This window comes from Ammodytes marinus, assembly GCF_949987685.1.
Source record: "Ammodytes marinus genome assembly, chromosome: 13".
In the NCBI taxonomy this organism is placed as follows: Eukaryota; Metazoa; Chordata; class Actinopteri; order Uranoscopiformes; family Ammodytidae; genus Ammodytes; species Ammodytes marinus.
Genome location: NC_137217.1, coordinates 8740048 through 8761373, shown reverse-complemented (window position 1 = coordinate 8761373; position 21326 = coordinate 8740048). Strand labels below are relative to the sequence as shown.

Here is a 21326-nt window from a genome sequence, read left to right as displayed (position 1 = left end):
AGGGATTACAGCCGAGCCCAGTCTTGACCTGAGCCGGAGCTCCAGCGTCAAGGAACACAGCTCTCTGTCTTTTCTCTCCCAGACCCCATCTATGAGTGTAAACCTGTATGTGTGTGTGTGTGTGTGTGTGTGCGTGTGCGCGTGTGTGCGTGCACGCGTTTGTGTGGACCCTGCAGGTGCATGTTCCTGATGCTCTTATCAAGACATCAAGTCCACAACGACGTATACAAACCCCCCTTCCTTCAAACCCATCTCCTTAACCAATCACGTCCACTCTTTGTCTCCGGGATTATCGTAGCCATTAAGGACAATGATTCACTTATTCGCCGTATTGATAAATCACATTAGTCTGACCCGCCGTTCGAAAGACTAGCTCCTTGTTTGACCTACTAACCCATGCATGTCCATCCCGGCCTGTAGTGCAGCTCCGGCTCCCAGTCACAGCGGTATCAGATGTAGCCCGGTGAAAGGCTCCTCAGTGCGCCCGTGCCATGCTACACTGCCGAAAAAACATGCAGTGGCATGAACTCTCAATACTGGAGAGAGAGAGAGAGAGAGAGAGAGAGAGAGAGAGGCACTGAGATATATTCTTTGGGGCACCATGTGACTTAAGTGGGGATGATCTGTTTCACTTTTTCTTTCTTTTCCCCTTAGGAAACTAATATATTCTGCCAGGTTTCCTTTATCTGATATTTATTTTTTTAAATTAAAGGTGGAGTCAGTGATTCTAGAGAATGCTTGTTGACAAAATCAGTGAATATCTTCTCACGATCTGTTTTTTGGTGTTAATACACAGCCTAGGCTCTGTAAACGGGTATGTAAACAAGTGGGACCATCACAGCAACAGGCCCCGTTTACAGAGCCTAGGCTGTGTATTAACAGATAAAGGTAGCGGATCAGGTGACATTCACTGATTTTGACAAAAAAGTTTTTGGCCACATGCATTTTCCCAGAATCACTGACTCCACCTTTAATCCTAACCAAAGACATTGAAATGATCTTTTATCACACGTGTCTATGTAGTAGGTTCATGAACTGAACGAGACAAGGCTTTGGGATAAGGCATTCATATTCATCTATCAACTTTTTGGGTGTTGCTCCGTGTTCAAGTAGGATCCATTTCCCGAGGATGAGAGAGCTTGTTTTGTAACACTCCTGCACACTTCACATCACCGCGAAAAAACACATCAATGTGTGCAGATTTTGTCCGTTCCTTCTTTCTTTTTTTTCTCAATTTTTTTTTTATCCGGGGGAATACATATGGGGATCTTCTCTTCCACTCTCCATCATTGTCAGCACAGGATCCCATATGCTGGCAGAGCTAAATGCCAAACAGATGGATTCATTTCAGGGCTACATTTTACCACACTGTAAAAGTTCATTTTTTTCGGAAATGTGAAATAAAACCAAGTTAATATATAAAATACTATAATTCGCTCCATGTTTCCTGGTGATCGGAAACTCCAGGGCAGCAGACAAAAACGACAGTGTCCCTCCAGAGCGCGAGGGCGATTTTCTAACCCTCACCTTTGCCCACTCCCTCAATTGCGCACTCCCCCGCAGCAATTACACCTTAATATGTTTCCTTATAAACTACTAAACATGACCAGCCAATTTGGTACGATTCTCTCAAGTTTATTGGGCCGTAAAAAGTCTAATGTGGGAATCATTTCTAAGTGCCACACATAAAACAACAACACAAAAGGAGCATTTTTTCGAGAAAAAAAATGACTCATACAAGGGCTTCACAGGTAGGAGAGCTGCCCATAGGAGCCCCTCAGGCTTCCACTGAAATGCACTTCCAGACTACTTACCTCTCACATTACTAACACACACCTCTAAAATAATTCAGTGAAGAGCTGTTTGGAGGCAATGGTGCGGGGTACAATAGGCATCCATTGTTGTTTTTCCCCCCCATGAATCTGATCACGGGAGCAGTTCAAATTTGAACAATTTGTCCTTTGCTGTTGTTGACTTAAACTTGGACATTTTAGGAAATACCCTTATTGGCCTTTTGCCAAGTATTACATGAGAGGATCTATACCATTCTCAGAAACAGCCAGCCAGCTACTAGCACCTCTAAATCTGACAAAATTACTATCATATTTAGTTTGTTTAATGCTCACAACAAACTTGTTGTAAATATGGCAATTTTTGGCTTCATAATTTCATGGCTTTGAGCAGTTGTCACGCAACAAGTGGACACCGCACTGATCCCTGCCAACAAATAGGGAAACACGTAAACCCTATGTAAAACTGCAAATTATTTGCGGCTAAAACACCGTGTTCATTCTTGAACCTTAGAGGTGTTTGTTGGTTGGTACACTGATTTTGTTTGTCTTTGGGTTAAGCCTGGCTGTGTCATTGTCTACTGGCAGTAATTGTATATGTACATTTCACTTTTACATGCGTATCTCACCTACATCAAACAGTAAATAAGTTTATTTATTTTAAATCATTTAACTGAGATGATTGACAACCCACCTGCCTGATTTTGTAGAAGGGCCGCAGAGATTTAGGGATCCTAAAGCACTTGGAAGGATGCTAAATGTCTAATGTTTCAAGAAAGGCCACACACTGTATCTGCTCTTGTTTGCCATGTCAATGCGCTCCTGTGTGTGCGTGCCGACTAGTACCTACTTTGCATCGATCTGCAAGGCCTGGAAATCTGAAACTCAAGGAGGGCCCCTTGAGAAAATACACCAACGACGTGTGCAGAAACAAACACACACACACACACACACACACACACACACACACACACACACACACACACACACACACACACACACACACACACATTGACTGCTGGGTGCTAAAAGGGCCTGTTTGATTGGCTGCTGCCGCTCTTACAACAGTGAGGCATGGGGCTGTGATCGCTATTCCCCGTGCCCACCCCCTAACACTCGACAGATGGACAAGACTCCTTTTTCTACCCCCTTCTCCCTGCTTTTATGGGACCTCTAATTATGCTTACACGCCACATCAAAATAAAGCTCAGCATGCAGTGCCTTTGGTATGGAGAGGAAGTGAGCTGGTCAGATGCAATAAAGAGTCTCTGTGTGTGTGGAGCTCGCCTGTAATTTGGGCGTTCTGATTACTGTGGACACGGAGAGGTAAAGGTGCAGCTGGCCCTCGACTGTCACCGACTGGCTCTTTGCAGAACTGATAGGCCTCAGTACTTGGAGCAAACAAGGACCTGAGCTTTGCCTCACATCTTTTTGCCAATACGATGATGAAATAGCGTGAAAGATAAACCCGATACACTTTGAAAGTAATGCATACGGTGACAGGATACTTTGAACCCCACCCTTGATTAATCCATCAGCCTCTGTTATGGTTTTGTTTTTTGCTGAGGTTGGGATTAGTGTTGGTAATTGGGCACCCTTCGAATCAATGAGGACTTGCCTGTGGAATTAGACTTGGACTAGTCAGGACAAGATATTTGAATGATACAGTCAGTGAGGCTTACACTGCGATGTTGTTGTTTTCCTGGCTGGTGCTCCTATCTCCTAGCACTCAGGGCCTTAGATAGTGAAGTAAAGCAAGGCCTCATGTCTATCCTGCGGAGCGCAGAAGCACCCGGTGTGTTTTCAATCAGGAACGAGCCTGGGAGTCATTAGTGGATACTGGATGTTGAGCTCATTGTCTCTCTGACTCCCTCTGTGGAGAGAGTATAGTGGGGGAGATAGGGCAACTAAGCGTGCGTGTCAGATGTAAAAGAGGTCTCGGAGGTTCATCCCCATAAAGATTTATGTGATCCCCAATAGAAGCACCAAAGAGAGGAGGAAAAAGGGATGACAGGAAAGAGAGGATGAAGAGAGCAACAGCGGAGGAGTGATTGAATCAGAAGTCCATCTGTCTGTTTTCAGAGCGAAGCAATAAGACTGAAGATCAATCATGTATGTAATGGAAGCTACAGTAGGGCTACGTAATACAGTGTTTAGCCTCAAGGCAGCAGAGTGTATCGCTTGTTCTGCCGCAGTTGTTCAACCTCACACACACACCCCAATAATTGTCACTCATGTTAATAGCCTGTGTGATTACCTGTCACAACGCCTAGCTAACTGGCTAGCAGCCTAGTTGTGAAGCAGTAGTAAGCCCTGTCTCAGCTCTTTTGTTTTTGAACACGTATTATGTTCTGTACTTTTGTCCTTATTGTCTTTCCTCGTTGTTACTGTAGTGTTTCCCCCGAATAGCATCACTGCCTAGCAACGCTAGCATTCATTATCAGTCGAAATTCCGGCCACGTGACAAGTCTGCAAAATTAATTTTCCTTTTGGCTGTGGAAATATGGGGCGGCAGTGGCGAAGTGGGTACACCAGAGGCGAACTCCCGGAGTTCGCCTCTGGTGTGCAGGGTCGGAGGTTCGATCCCCCGTCTCCCCGCCACATGTCGAAGTGTCCCTGGGCAAGACACTGAACCCCGAATTGCTCCCGATAGTTAGCTTAGTTAGCTTAGCACCCTAGTGCTAAGCCTACCCTGCGTGGTAGCTGCTGCTATCGGTGTATGAATGTGTGTTTGACTGGGTGAATGTGTACAAAAAACAATGTAAAGCGCTTTGAGTCTGTGATAAACGGAGATATAGCGCTATACAAGTCCATTTACCAATATGTGGCACTTCAGTTGATAACGTTAAATGCGTAATTGTTTGGGGCGGCGGGATGATTCTAATAAGCAAACTGCTGTAGACAAAATTCTCTATGAGATTTGTTAACGAGACACCCCTTTCACACTACACATATTTGATCCGTTGCTAATCAAAGAAGTATGTATTAAGGTTTGTTGTATCAGCGTTAAGGTTTGGCAATTTTACCAAAGAAAGTTGGATTTTTTTCTTACACAGATGTTTCCTGAGCAAAGCCAGACTGAAAGGCGTCCTTGCTGACGCCTCTCACAATCAGCCTTTTGTGGGCGGATGCAACATCTTGTCAATCCAATTACAGCTTACAGTTCGCTTCCTTGGTTGTTGCAGTTGGGTTGCATAAGCGAAATACAGATGTGTGACAAATGAAAGGGAAAACCTGAATTAATGCGTAAAGACAACAACCAATGTCAATGCTTTCATACAGGGCGGTAGGGTCACTGAATGGTTTTGATGTGGATGGAAAAAATAATGTGATTCAAATGCTTCGCCCTTCATTGTCAGCAAATCTCAATCAATTTACAGAATCGCTGCATGTTCCCACGAAGATTTGTCATGGTGGAGTTTTAGGGAAAAAAAATGTTTTGGCCGCAATTTAGATGCAATTATAGTACATACAGGACATGACAAATCTCAGGTGTAATTGGTTTTAATATGATATCAATATGTTTCACGTCCACTGGGCCCAATATCCACCAGTACATTCACCCTGTTCATGTCTGAACCAGTTGTTGTGGGGTTTTGGTCTCAGTTGTTGTCTTTTCTTGTCTTAATTCATGTATGTTTTTGTGCTTTTGTCTGTCTGTCTGCGCGCCACACATGCTCGCAATAAAGATACACACAAACACACACGGATGAGGTCTAATTGAGGAGGGTAAGACGTGTTTTAATTTGAACACAGCACATGTATATGTTGTGCTCAGTCAAAGTGGACAACAATTGTGGTGACTGCCTTTCATTCTTCTTCTTCAATTCCGTTTTTTCACTAATATTTTCTGAAAGGTCCAGACAATGATACAACAGGCTGCGGTGGAGACAAATGCTAGACGGAAAAGAATAAAGATCTATCAGAAAAAGAGAAGTCTATTAACATTTCTGGGATTCTTTCACTCTTTTTACCCCCCTCTAGTTACGCACTTGTGTTACATCTTGGCCGTCTTCTCCTTAACTGGATATTATTTTATTTGGACTGGGGCCAGGTCTCAGGAGCCGCGGCCTTCGCTGTGTAAACAGCTGTCACCAGCAGGAGTCATAACTAATAGGTATCTGTGGACAGGGGTCACATGTAGTTTACATGTTTACCAGCTAATGGCTTTAGAGATGGTACTGCCTCGGTGCCGTAATGGGCAGAAGTGAAGTGTAATGGACAACTTGGGGCTGGTTATCATCATCAAAACAGTCGGGCACACTTGCCTTTTTGCATATAAGCCATTAGAACAGTATATATTCTTTGAGTAAAGCTTACATAACTGCATCGGTGAAGGGGTTATATTTGGGGAATAAGAGATTACATCTAAGACATGTTTCCCCCCCGACTGTTTAGAGAAGAGGAGACAACTCATGTGGTTGAGTTATTGCATAGCTCTGTGGCACATCCCAGCGCTTTGGGAACATTGTTGTAACAGCAGCCAATACATGACAGCCCAATTTGCCGCTTGTTTGTTGCAGTAAACACTGTGGCGTGTAGGCACAAGACAGGTAACAGCTCCATGATTCTGCCGCTTCCATGTAATGATACACTTGCCATCCTCGTGCCACCCAGAGATTTCTGGATCAGAGTCTGTGTCTCTTCATCCAAAAGTTCCCTTGTATCGCACAATCTAACACCTCTAGATTTGAGTTCACCTGCATACCAAAGATCAGTCTTTTTTAGTGTGGCGACAGATTACGTTTCCACACGTAGAAGCCTGTGTGGTGTTGTTATTGAGAAGAATTTATTTTCACTAGTTAATCATTTCGTTTTGGTCCAGTTGACTACACTATTCCTTCCACATTTATGAAAGCATTTATTCCACATCTCTCTCAAAGGTCACTGCGGAAAAACCTATGTGCACCCCTAAGGTTTTAGCCTGGCCTTTTGGAGCCAGCACAAGCTAGTTTCCTGTTAAGAAGCCCGGGCAGTGCCAGCCATTCAGGTGCAGTTTTGTGGTGGTGTGAAGCCAGATGTGAACCAGGCACCTGCTAGTAGAGGGCGGCTGATGGATAGAGTATAGCTACCTATGTACTTATCTTAAAGATCTCCTATTATACTACTTTTCACATCTTAATTTCTCATTAGTGACTCCTATAGAGCAACCTGACACGAATCACAGCACAAAAAACCATGTAGATTTTCGGGAAGCTCTTCCTCTCATCTGGGTGCATTCAGCATTCCCTGTCAACACTAGACTTCGTCCTTCTCCGCCCCCTCGCCCCCCTCCTACAAACCCCACTCCGTTGTGATTGGTTACCTTCCTTCCGGAACACTTTCAGCGGTGCGCGGGCAGATTTGAGCAGGCAGGTGGGGGCATGGCCGGAGCGTGCCTAAGCACGTTGCAGCATTACCATACATGGAAAAATCCTTATTCGTTACGTAACAAATCCCGTAAATTTTAACAAGTGAATCGCGACCGGCTGCCCTAGTGTTTAGCGCTCTGCACAGCCACAGACGGTCAGCAGGGAATATGTCTAAATGCATGTAAGTCATTACTTGACACTTTAGAATGGTTAAACATGACTATAAATCATTATGACAACGTGTATAGGTCATAAAAGTTGAAAAAGCATCATAGGTCCTCTTTAACAAACGGTATATCACCGGCCTGCCAAACAAGTCTTTGTGTATTCACCGGTATTAGGATAACTCTCAACTTATTGATCAAGGCGTGGTTACATTTAAAGACACCTTGAACAACTTATAAGCTTAATAGTCGAAATACTGTATGTCACTATTACCCTAGTATTTAAAGCTATAGTGTGTAACTTTTTCATATAAAGGAATGCCGGTTACATTCAAGCCATTGCCAAATCTGATTAAGCCAATCAGCTCCACTTGCCAATCACCGAAAGCTTACCTCGTGTAGATGCACCGACAGTATTGTTGTGATTACTCAGAATGTCTGAATAGTTATAAGTTACGCACTGTAGCTTTACCCCCTTGCTATGGCCATTCCTCTAGAAGGCAACAGACTTCAGTTAGGTGAGAAAACAAGCATCATTTGTCTCCTTTTCCCTGCGAGAGAGCTAATGTAGATATTGGATCCAGCCCAGTTGTTTTTTTGGAGGGGGGTGGGGAGAAAATGAGCTTCTGATGTTTAGGGTGTTTTTGTTTTCTTGTGGCACACCATGTGTGAAAGTGAGACCAGGTCTTTTTGCCATTTGTCCCCTGCGGTGCACTCCACTTTTGACCCTGGCGATCACACTCACATCTCCATGTGGACCCGGGCAGGCAAGGAGGGGTGTGAGCTTGTGTCTTGTTAAAGGGGTTAATGAAGTACAACTCTGTGGCAAAGGTTCACAATGTGCCTAGTATAGGGATCAGTATAGGGACATGGCTGGAGTCAGTAAGGCAGCATGGACAATGTGGTGGTAGTAGAATCCTTGTTTTTCTTTCCATTTTTTATTGTTTTGTCTCCATCTTTAATGCTAAGTGCTTCGTACTTGCCCATGGATCGCATGGCAGTCCAAGCAGCATGACGGCTCTCCGCCTATTCACGTTGTGTTGGTGAAACTTGAGTTTGTTAAGGTAGCACTCTTTTACTCAGGCTAACTACCTGCGTCTTATATTTCCTAGAATACATTTAAAACTCAGAACTGTCTGGAAGAATCAACAGTCCTTCAAAAAACTAATTTAAAAGCTTTTACTTATTATCTACAATCAACCTGGCGATCAGCAGGGAGTAGTTGAATGTAACTATGCACATTTACTCAAGTACAATGTTGTTGTGTAAGTAGTATAAATACTTAAGTTGCTTTGCAGATTACGCTTTAACTGTATACAATGTTTCCCTTTTATACTGTGATATATTTTGTGATGTGACCCTTGCACTTTAATCTTAGATCTCGAATCCAGCACATATATTGCAATTGAGTATTATCTTACTGTGCTGTTACTACTTTCACTTAACTATAGGATTTAAATCCATCCTCCACCATTGTCAGCAGTGCTGTGAAGTTATTTAAGGACTTGCAGGGAAGTTACTGAGGTCAAATGTGTGGCATGCTTAATGGAATTGACCCATATTTTTAAAGAATTTGCTTTTTCGCTGTCTAGCTGAGAGTTAGCTGTGAAGATGTACGCTACTCTCAAAGTTAAAGCAAGCAACATGTTAGCTTATCTTAGCACAAATACTGAAAATGTTATTTTATTTATTTGACAGGGACAGTGCATATGAATACACATTTCTGTAAATATGCCAGATTTAGCCAGAAGGCTTGTTTCCATCTGGAAGGAATGTGGCTTTTGAAGTGCTGTTGGACTCATTCTGTTACCTTTGGATCGAGCCAGACAGACAAGCTTGTTTTCTTTGATACCTATACTAAACATGGATACTTTTGAGTACACACTTTAATGCTCTCTATCACTTTTACTGATTTAATGATCCATCCATACTTTTACCAAAGCTACGGATTTGGTTTCTTTTCAGTGCTGTCAATCAGTGAGAGGAAGTAATAAAAACTTTTTTTTTTTTTTTTTACTTCAACATTTTATAGCTTTCTTGGTTCACAATCTGTTTTTGTGTAACACCTCGACAAAAGATGTGTATCTCCCATCTGGATTTGTAGCTACAGTATGCAGTGCTTTTCTGGCAAGAACGGAAACATCCCCATCCAACTCTTGTGTTTTTCAGATGTGTGGGGCTCGGGGTCAGGTTGACTTTAGTCAGGGTGTTGACAAATGGGGCAGGGGGAGTGAACACAGGTTTGGGTTGCGAGAGACAGAGCAATGCTACATGGGGTGAAAGTATGCCAAGCATGACCACAGAGTTTACTGATGCTCACTTGTGATGTCCTGGTTCTACTACCGCCGCCGGGTCCCACTCAGTGGCATGTGCGTGTGTGTGCGTCGGTGCATGTGTGTGTCAGTGTGTGTGTGTGGGAAGTGTGGCTGTGGGAGTGTGTGTGTGTGTGTGTGTGAGTGAATTACTAGACTTCCAGCACGTTGAGCTACAGGTGTGAAAATTAGGTGTGAGGTTTATGTGTGATAAATTACCAACATGTGGGCTAATCGGAGCCACTCCACCTTTTCCTCCACCCACCCTCTCTAACTCCCTTTTTTCGCCTTTTCTTCTTTGTGTCGGCGAGGGGAAAACACTTCTCCTTCACAGCTTGTGTGCATTTGAGGGTGTGTAAATATTGAAATATTCAAAGTTCGAAACGTTTCCCGTTTTTCTTTTGGAGGGCTCATTACAGTACATCACATACATCATTTGTATTTTATGTGGTTCCTGTCGAAGAGAGAAATAGGGTGTTTCAGGCACCCGGGCAGATTTGTACGAGATATAATGAGGACTAATCGCAATCTTTACAATCATCTGTGCTCTCTGATCTCTGGGGTGTGCCACATGACTCACAGATAAAGTAGAATTTTGAGCTAAATGTTTTCGATGAATTTCCCTATGACATCTTTCTTCTTTTATCAATTTATTGGCTGTCCATGCCATAATGTTGACTGAGGTCGTTTCATTTTGATGCCTCATCAGTTCAAATTCTGTTAGGTGCTAGATCATTGAAACATTAGGTCCCTCAGCAACACAATAACAGATGTTAAAATCATGTTAAGTATCTTGTTTTAGATCAGTTATTAATTCTATTCTGTTTCAGGCACAATCTCCATCAGTTGTGAGCAGTTCCATTCATGTTTGACATGTTGGATTCCTAGAATTCTCTGATCATTTGGCTTACTGTTTCTTTGCAAACACCTCTTAGAAAGCTGAACTAATCATTTCCAAATGTGCCGTGCATCTCCCGTATACTCTCAGGACTAAAAAAAAACTATAAAACAATTTATTGTAGTCTATATAGTTTTTCAGCTAAAGGCTGATGCGTTCTTCTGGCACCAGTTTACAAAGAGGCCATTTCTCACATCCAATCTCCAGGAATCCCACAAATGCTTTATATTGATTGAAATCTACAGAGTCTTAAGTGCTTTGATGATACACAGTTGCCATGGTTGTTGGAACCCACCGATTTGCAGCTGTATTTTTAATGGTAACAAAATACAGATCTTAAATCACGTCGCGTTCATGGAACAACACTGTAGGTATGGCCCCGAGTTGCTGAGAAAACGGTGGGGATGAGTATAAAAAAAATTAAACTTGGGCGTTTGACAAGAACATCAAACTTTTTTCTTCTTCTTCTTCTTCAAAACGAGTGAATAAAGATGGGCGAGAGAAGAAGAGCTGGCAAGAAAACATAAACCACATGCTCGTCTTAGCAGTGGCTGCCCAGAGAGCGATAAAGTCCATCACAGTGAGTCATCGATGAACTCCTGTAGTGCTCCCATTCCTGAGTGTCATAAAGTCCTCGTACACCTGCGCTGACCAACCGTGGGATATAAAGCCGCTATCAGCGCCAGGAGAATCAAAGGCAGATGCTGAGTGATGACCCATGCCACTCACAGCAGGAAGTGCCAGGTGGATTCAACACAGGATAAAAAAAATGAAATGATGATGGGAAAAAAAGACATTTAGCATGTGTAGCGGTCGAGGGAAAACTCATTGTGTGACGTTTCACCAATGATGGTGTGCTAAAGTGTTTTGCGACTAACACCGTTTTTTGGTGTAACTGCTGTATAACATGCCATTGAAGGTGGTGTCAGCGATTCTAGAGAATGATTGTTGTCAAAATCACTTTTAGTCAAAATCAGTGAATGTCTCCTCATGATCCACTTCCTGTATGTACTGTGTGTGACTGTGCAATGAAAAAAGTATGTGTTAATAATAGACAGCCTAGGCTCTGTACACTGGCATGTTGGTATAGCTACACGTGGGTCCCCTTTGTTTACATACCATTTTACAGAGACCAGGCTGTGTATGAATACAGCTTTATTTTTTCAGTGCACACACAGGTAGCTTGTGAGGAGATATTCAATCACTTTTACACAAAGTGAGTTTGACAACAACAAGCATTCTCCAAAAATCACTGACTCAACCTTCAATATATATCCAAAAATAAAGCCGGGTTATAAATGCGGCATCACCAACAGTTATTTTTAAAAGTGTTAGAACAGTGTATTAGAATGGAATTTTCCTTCTGGAACAAAAGTTTAAACCTGATTATAGGTTTTTCTTTGCTTTAGCGCATTGTCTAAGCTCTGTTGACATTGACTATGAACAGATATTCCGTTGTTTTTCGAGGCACGGCTGAGCTGTAAAACATTTAATGCGACCACAAGCCACAGTGAAGAGGCGACGCTGTTACTTTGACCACCACATCAAGGTCATTCTCTCACGTTGTTCCTCCTATGTGACCATAGAGCTTTCCATGGCGGTCACACGCCTACAAAGGTCAGGGGCTTTAGTGTTCATCAATGCGGCAGAAAGACTGCATCATACATATCGTGCCATTAAGTCAGCTTGGTCACCTTTTATTGCTAATTTTCCAAACGGGAATCATGAGGTCCTCTTTCACATCAGGGGATCCAGATGTGGGATTTCATTTGACCCAGGACTTGGGATTTAAGTCACAATCCATCATAAAGATGTTAATAAGGATGTGAACTAACCCGGGGTCTTCATTTAGAGTTGGAAAGAGTACAGGGGTGAGAGCATTGGACAGATGGGTGAAAGGCGCAGAGAGTTTCCAGATTGACTCGGAAAGACTGTCAATGTCTCTATCTGATGAGCTACAGGTTATTATATTTTTATTGTTGCAGAAGTTACGTAGTAGCAATTTAGGACAATAGTTGTTGGAAATATGTATCACTGTTCATTGAGAAAAAAAAAAACTCTCACATTTGTTCGTGTGTGTAGCTGGGCCCATGCTAAGCTTATTTTAGCATACACACTGGAAACTAAGTAAACCAGCTAGCCTGGGTCTCTCTAAATCTATATCAAAGTTCAGCAACCAGCACCTCTGATTCTCACAAGTCATATCTTGTTCGGTTAATTTGTACAGAAACGGACGTATAAATGTGTCGATTCCTTTCTTTATGGTGGTGTTATGTGTTGGACTATTTCTTGGCTAGAAGCAGTTTCCAGGGACTCCAGGAGGTTACTGCTACCATAGCCTACATATTTACCACATTGCGGCTAGAATGGTCTCAAGCTTCTCATTGAACTCGGAGCAAAAAAGCGCGTAAGCAGTTTCCAAAATGTCAAACTCTTCAGTCAATAGCATGGTGTATGACGGTGATGAGGTCATGCAATTAGTCAAACATGGGTTTCTCACCTGCGTGCATGTGACTGTGGCTCCACCTGTTTGAATCACACCAAAGTACATAACCTTGAGCTTCTGTTTTATTGTGCACTAAAACGTGTAGCTTTAAATTGGCCCCCATTTTCCAGTTGCCTGTGTGAACCACGGCTGCCTGTTTTACCCATTCACTACATTACACACCCGCCACCCTTTCAAGTGAAGGTTCAAGTCTCCGTGCTGCCCACCGCCTCGCCCCGGTGGATCTGTGTCACAGGAACACTTTGGCCTTAGTCTAATATGTCTGACAGCAAAATGTGTTTGCTCAGTCTCATGCTGCAAAATCATTATAAGCAGCGGGACTGTCTCTAAATGATAAACATGTGCTTACAGTATGATCTGTTAAAGTAAACTGGGGGGAAAAAAACCTAGATCCTAAAACCTGACCATTTCCAGCTGGAAAAGAGTCGGAGGCAAATCCAACATATTTTCTGCTAAATTGGAACAGAAATGTCCCTTCAGCGCACAGGCCGCCCGAGGTACCCCCCTCTTACCCCCTTCTGCCTTTTCTCCACAATTCTTGAGCTAAGTGCAACTTCCAGTTCCATGACGAATAAAGTCACAGGCCCGAAAAGCAGGGCGGTTTGATGTCATTTTCCATGTAGCAGCTATAACGAGATTGAACAATGTTGAGGCGATGCATATAGGCTGGTGAACTCTGGGTATGAGGGTTGACGCCGTATGCTCTCCTGCCTTTTTGAGTTGTACAGACTGAATAGTTTGGGTGATTTGAACAATGATCCAGAAAGCCGCTAATTTACTTATTACTGTTCGGTCGGCTGGTGGCTGCAACACTGCTCTGTCCCATATCTGCCCTTTCTCTCTTTCTCTCTTTCCCTTTAAAGTGGAGCAGAAGTAAGCTTATACCATCATTTAGGGTGAACAAGGGAGGTGGACAATAAACAATAATTGTCCCACTGCCACGAGAAAAGCATATAATTCTGTCGGTGAACGTGATGCTTTCCACATGAGAGCACAGATCTTCTTGACCTGCAGTTGCTATGTAACTCCAAAACTTGAGGTTTTACCATTACTGCCTAACCACCATATGACATTTATAGTAAGTATAGATGTAGTGAATAAAGTTTTTTGTCATGTTACACGATGATACCAACCTTTCTCGTATAGGCTGTACTGTAGATGGCTTTCCCAAACAATGGACAGTGTTGCCGCCGGTTAGTTATATTCACAGTATATTATTATTAGATTTACATAACAGGGGCCCTTGGAGAAATGGAGGAGAAATGTAAGAATAGAAACTATTGTGTTTTAATATAAGCTTGTCCTCCATTTGCTGGCTATGGAATCCACTGTTTTTTTTTTGTATCGCCTCAAGTCTGCTGCATACAGTATATGGATCATCTCAGTCAACAAGGCACATATTTGACCATCATTTACTTAGTGTGGTGTTAAAATGTTATGAGATGAGATAAACTATGGTCAAATCAGAACTTATTTGTATACGCTGTGCCCAATATACGTATACAGTACATAAGACAATATATTCTGTACTCACTCTTTGGCAAAGCAATTGATATAAAAAAGATTTTGATTTAAATCAACTTGGTATTTAGTGTATTGAACTTTAAATAACAATTCCAGCCCTTCAAGTATTTAAATTTAATCCACTACACAATACACTGAAGTTTTCATTTCACATTAACCGGTTTCCTCAAAATATTTGAGTTCACTCTACTAAGCTTACAGTGTTAGTCTGTGATTGAAGTGAGAAAGTGTGGCATATTGATGTATCTTTCCTAAATGCAGTCCACAAATAAATCCTACATCTAATAGTAACATGTGCCTGAATTTGAATATTTTGATGTGACATAATCCCAATTTGGCCGTAAAATGTAAAGATTAGGACAAATTTATTAAACATCACTGATTTGTTGATGTGTATGTTGGTCCACCTCTGATATAATGGTTTTGTGTTTATTATACCATATTTCTAATACAACAGTGCATTTTCTTTATGTTGTGCTTTAGAAATATAGTAAAATTGTCAGATTTAAATGCTTCCAAAGCATTCGTATTCAGCAGCGCCGAAACTTTATTTTTTTCAAATCGGCTTGCAAGAGCCCACATCAGTGAAAACCTACGTAAGAATGTCTTCTTGTTCTCAATGTTAAGTTCAGGGCTCTAAAAGAAACACAAAAATTATGTGCAATTTGCCTTGTTAGGGTTTCGGGTTGCAACGAGTTGGAATGGGTCAATGTGAATGATTTCATGGGTAACTTTAGGTGAGTGGAAGGCAGGAAGTTAGCCGGGCCGTGGGTGGAACCCCGTGTATATGAGGAAGTTTTTGGCAGCCCTGAAAGCAGTCTGTCACGCTTGCTTTGGACTCATAAAAAGGTACCTGAGACACAGTTTGGGTTTCTGCTCGATCTCACTACAGCCTTAATTGCTCTTGAGCTGCTTCAGAGCAAACCTCCCAGCATGCCTGTGGCACTAAGTGCTCCAGAGTTTAGCGTGAATGAATGACCATCATCTTATCAATAAATATGTCAATGGCCATCACACCATGTAATGTTGATGTTATGGTCTAAATTATGTGTTTTTTACATTATCACATAGATCAATTTGATGATGATGACCAAAAAGTGATTGGTCTTTTTGTTAAGAAAAGTTTGATGTTTCGGGAAGTTCATTCGCTTTTTGTGAGAACATTGATACCACTATATTTGTAGCTAAAGATAGCAATTTAGCTTAGCACAAAGACTAAGAACATGGGCACCAGGTTAGTTGATTCCCCCTGTGTCTAGAGTTTCTGCTAACAGTCTGCTGGTTGTAGCTTAATATTAAAACACAGAAGTATAAATCCTCTCATCTTACACTAAGTAAGATAAGTCCTGCACTTCCCAAAAAAAATGAAAATATTATGATATTATTTCTCCTTGTAAACAAAATTAACAAACGGATTCAATTCAGAACACATTTTCCTCAGATTGTTACACATCGTCATCCTCAGTCTAGCTGTCACAATATATTGTTGATGGGTGAGAAAGAAGATATGTGAAGGGTCCTTCATGTGGTTCATGAAGAAGAGCAGCAGCTTTATACAAGCCCCTCTGTCTTCTAGACATGACACACTGAGGCGTATTAAGTCTTTGTATTAAAAAGTACTTGCAGAGGCTTCTCAGTGACATTCATACGGACCATAACTTTTTTTTTATAAATATAATACTGGTGGCTCAGAGGGATGTACGGATGTACAGTTAGCTGTCAGAAGTGGGAACTGCGGATTTGTCTTGTTTCACGTAATACGAATTCCGTGGTTGAAACCATAAACGGCATCGGTCGATCGTGTGCAGGGAGTGGCCCTTCGAATGGCGTGTACATGTATGGTAAACCCGGTATCACTAATCTCACAATGACCACTTTCTGTGCGGCTTCTCTACATGTCTGGGTCACCTCGGTTTCAAAGTGCTCGACAGTAGAAACACAAGATGATTTGCGGGCAAAGCAGGAGCCGTGGAGGGCAGTCGAGCATTGCGTCAAAACATGACACATGGCACGTTTTTTTTTTAAAGGATGTTCTGGGTTTGCGTGTGTCTGCCGTCTGAGAACAGGAGAAAGACACAATATGCTAAACTAAAAACCACATCCATAACTCAGAACACATCCCAGAGCCCGCTTAACATACAGCAACATGTCCCTGCCAACTTAGGTTAGATTGCAATGATAGAGACTTCATAACTAACACTTAACCCATTTCCCTTTGATTTTCTCCTATTTAGTGCCACTTAAAAAACATGACTGCAACATGCTTTGGCAAACTCTTCTCAATTTCTGTGCCAGTAAAGCACACTAAGGTACACAATCTTTACTCACAGGCGTCTCGCAAACAAACACCCTTTCTTTTCTCCACTGTTTTAGTTCTGCTGTAAAGGAGCTGCTCTTATATTTATTCCCCGTCTCAAAAATCTGATTCATATGAATGAGTGTTTTCTTTGCAAATGGCTGAAACCTGCTGGCAGTCTTGACATATTGATGTAAAGTGCACCAGACATTATACTGGTAGCGGAGGACGTGAGTTGGACAGCGCTGCTCCAGACACTGTGAATTGTGGCCTCCTTTCTGACATACCTGTGGCCTGAACCTCCAAACCTTTCCACAGACACACACACACACACGCACACACACAAGCTAATCTCCCAAGATCAGCACCAAAAGAGGTTCTCTCCACCGTATACAGCCTTTCCTCCAGACCCCCCCATTTTTTCCCCTCTCCAATCGTGCTCTAATTCCAGGATGTGGGATGTGCTGCATTCAAACGGCGTGTGATTATCTTATCCCCAATCAGCGGGCATTGGGAGATTAGCAACCGGCAAAACAAATGTTTGACAACAAAAGAGTGAGCAGGACTTTTTCTTTGAGGCATGAGTCAAGAAGAGGCTTTTCGCAGACTCTAATTTCTCCGCTGATTGACTGGCCAGTGATCTAAGATGACCACAGGGCCCTGATTTTATTTTTCTATTATTGTTAGCACACTGTTAATAGTTATAGAGTCGAGACCGCTCAAAACGGGTGGGAGGAATACGCTTTCCAGTCTCGCTGTTCTTGCCGCTTTTGCCAAGTTGGCTTTCTCTTTTCTGTCAGTGTTGTGTTTGAGTTTGGCGAGGGGGCAGAGGGAGTAAATGTGACCAAGTTAATGTGAATGTCAGTTTGCCGTAAACACATCCAGACTGTATATTCTACAGAACTATATGGTTAAGAATGAGGTTTGGGCCTATGTCGCAGTTTAGTTTTACTGCTATGGAAGGATTGACAGAATGAAATAGGAGATGTATTTAAAAAAAAAAAATAGGTTTGTGGTTTTACCTGAGGGGACAGAGAAATCCTTTTAATACAGCTTGAATTACTTCATTTTTCTTAAAGTGGCATTTTGTGTGTTTTGAGCATGCTTTAATGTATACATTATCCATTTTCATGCATGGAAATATAAAGATTTCAACATATATCAATATATTAGATCTCTTCACATTATTTGATCAATTGCTGGCACGCAACCATTAAAACTACATCAGGAAGTCCAAAAGCAGCTGTACATTTGATATGCTGTCCTGTAGCAAGTTGTACAATTGATTGTCAGCATGTGTCCGACAAGTAGAGCCAACTGACTTTGGAAGATGTTGTATCGAATGAAGAGACACCACCCCTCCATGGGCCTGACTCAAATAAGAAAATAGTATCTGAGAGACCTGATTGACAGTTGTACATAAGACACCACTTTCCATCTGAGAATGGGAAGATCCAAAACTTAAGTCATAATTTGGGCTAGTTTTCATCTCCTTCGAACAATCACCAGTTCTGTGTGATGAATAGGCTGGGAGCGCACACCCGGCTCTGCTCTGATGGATGGGGTGTCGCTGTAAGCCTCATCCCTAAACACCATCAGAGACACGTTCTGATCAGCACTTAATCTTGCTTCCATCCACCTCAGCTTTGGGGAGAATAAGTGCAGTTTGGCAGAGGCGGCGTACCTCTCTCCGAAGACACACTCTCTCCCCGGCACTCCAACAAAAGAAATGATAAAAGATGAGTCTGACATTCGCTGAGTGATCACATGATTACAAACCGATGCTTGCACTGGGCCCACTTAGCGCTCACTTTTCGTCTGGGTGAATCTGTTTCGGAGAAATCTAATATGCGGATCCGTGGCCAGTAGGCTATAACGCAGGCATGCTTCTGCTATGTGTCTCAGGGTTCTGTCCAGTTTGCTGCGCAGCGTTTTATTAAGCGTTGTGGTAGGTCGCTGAGTTTTGAGCGGTGCTGCTGCTACCCCGGTCCCCGCTTGTGATATTTAAGACTTGGCTTATATCAATAGAAGTGTCTCTCGTTTTGGAGAGATTGGAATCGCCCAAGGACATTTTCCTGTAAACGGGACGCTAAGGAGTTTACACTCAGAGTCACTTATTGTGGAATGGACTGTCTTTTTACTGGCTCCTTTGTGTTCCACAAGGCAACTCGAGCCGAGGCCAGAGCCACTGCGGTTTTTGGGGGCTTTCATCGGCTGTCTCAACACAATCGCTCAGGAGGCCAGCTCTGACCAGAATTAATGCAATATTCACATTCATAACCAATCAGCACTCGAACGACGAGAGGGGAGCCAGAGTTTGCATGAATGACAAATTTCTGAATTGAACATATTTACTGTGAATTACGGAATATCCTGCTGATGTATCTATTATGGTTGTTTTGGTTTTATTCTTGTACTCTGGTTGTCTTCTGGTCAGCCCTCCCACGGTTAAGTCTGTTGCACAAAGTTCACCCTGTCCTCGTCGCTGGGTGAAGACGGGGTCATCCCCAGATGACTGATGATACAGCGATCTAAAGGAATTCTGCCTTCCAGTTACTTGTAGAGAATAAACAGCCCTACCAAACCTCCATGTTAGATGCATTTTCCAAAGCAGCTCCAGCAAAAACTAACAATTGCGCTGACCTCATATATAAACGTTTCCGTCTTAGGTCCCCTACACACGATGACCTCATTATAGCAAAACCCTTACCCTAATATGAGCTATTGGAGGCCAGACAAACACATACAGTACAAAATGAGACTTGAAGACTGCTGACTGTGAATTATGTATTTCAATTTCAATTTCAAACACAACAGTAGGCCCTGGGAATAATCCTTCTTCATAGTGTAAAAAATGGGTATGAATCATATGATCAATAATAGATGAGGGTATTAAAACATCCCCATCCTTCTTGGCGATTTCATGTTACATCACGGGCAAAGCTCATCTCGTTGGTTGCTTATTATAAGATCATTGACAAAATGACAGTGTGGAAACTGATTGAAGATTATGCAAATTGCAGAGGTGTAAAATGCAAGCATTGTGCAGTGGCCAGCAGGGTTTGTGTCTTGGCTACCCTCTAGAGAGGAAAAACAGTGGCTAAATTGTTTAAAGCTGTTATGGACAACCACATTCGAAACGGGTGAAAACACTGCCGTCAAAGACAGGGGGTGAGACATGATAATCATTCGAATGGAAACAACTGCACACACTTGGTACAATCTTTCCTCAAATTTGGACACTTTGGACAATCTTTCCTCAAATCGACAAAAAAGCGCACAAACAGGGGGACTTTGTTCTTGTTGGATTGTCCACTTTAGAAAGTTATTAAAAAAAATGGTTGAAGCCAGCTCCAAATTGACAGAAAAGTGTGTGTGGGGAGAAGGGTTTCAGATACTGTACGACTATCCAAGAAGCATTTTTGGTTGAAGCACACACTGCCACCTTTTTACGTACTGAATTCCATGTTATTAATCACCTTTGCTGTTTACTCTTCTGTGTTTGTCCTGCAGCTAGCTATGGAGCGTACCCCATCTGTAAAGGCTGCTCGGTGTGCTCCAGGGACAACGGCTGTGTAAACTGCCAGCCCAAACTCTTTCTGTTTCTGCGGAGGGAGAGGATGAGGCAATACGGGGAGTGCCTTCACGACTGTCCGGCCGGATACTACGGCATGCGCAGCCCCGAAATCAACATGTGCTCCAGTAAGTTCTTCAGTTTCTTTCGCTCTCCACCCCTATACCCCTCAATCTCCCACACCACTGACTTTCCCCCACATCCTTTTCCCAACACTTCTACCACCCCAATCGTCCCCAGACGCACATACAAGCTCCCTCCAACTTCTCCCTTTTTCCCAGAACTCATGATTTATTGTCAATTATCCCGAGGAGACACACATACCTCGCAATTTGAACGGCTCGTCTGTTCACACAGGTGGATGTGAGAAGTGAAGCCTCGTCTTCCCCCCACGATTTAACACCAAACTCCAGCTAGGATGATCGCTGTTTTTCATTATATACCTTCAACACTCCCTTTACACTTTCATATCTAAACATCCTATAGTCTCAAGGATGTTTGAACGGATGAAATCCAGGTGCAAATGCAACCAAGATGCTCTAAAGATTCGGGGCAAACCTACTCCAGAGACTCATATCGCACTTCAAGAGCAGCATGTCAAATTAAGTCCCTTTTGGCCATGTCGTTCAAAAATCCTATCATCTGAACTACAAAGATGATTATATATTAGCGTGATGGCAGGAAACCTCTTTTGTTGACTATCCACAAGGACTTGCGGATTGACTATATCACTAGACAGTGTAATTCCTTGGCAGCTGAAGAAGTTTTGGATTTTGAAGAGAAAGCCAGTCCCAACTGAAGTGTCCAGGTCCTCCAACAAGAACTGCATGTTCATTGAAGTTTGATAATGGAAAAACAAATCATTCACCCTTAACACTAGCAGTGTATTTATGAGGATGGCAAACAGGATC

At 42.5% G+C, this 21326-nt stretch overlaps 1 protein-coding gene across 1 annotated transcript in view; it reads left to right on the top strand.

The window, feature by feature from the left end:
* rspo2 (R-spondin 2) overlaps window positions 1–21326 on the top strand; it is a gene marked incomplete at its 3' end in the record, with an annotated part of 59935 nt that overhangs the window by 4100 nt on the left and 34509 nt on the right. Inside the window, exon 2 of the mRNA XM_080038848.1 lies at window positions 20355–20543. Within this exon, the coding sequence (XP_079894974.1) occupies window positions 20355–20543 (189 nt within the window). The remainder of the gene's footprint in view (window positions 1–20354; window positions 20544–21326) is intronic.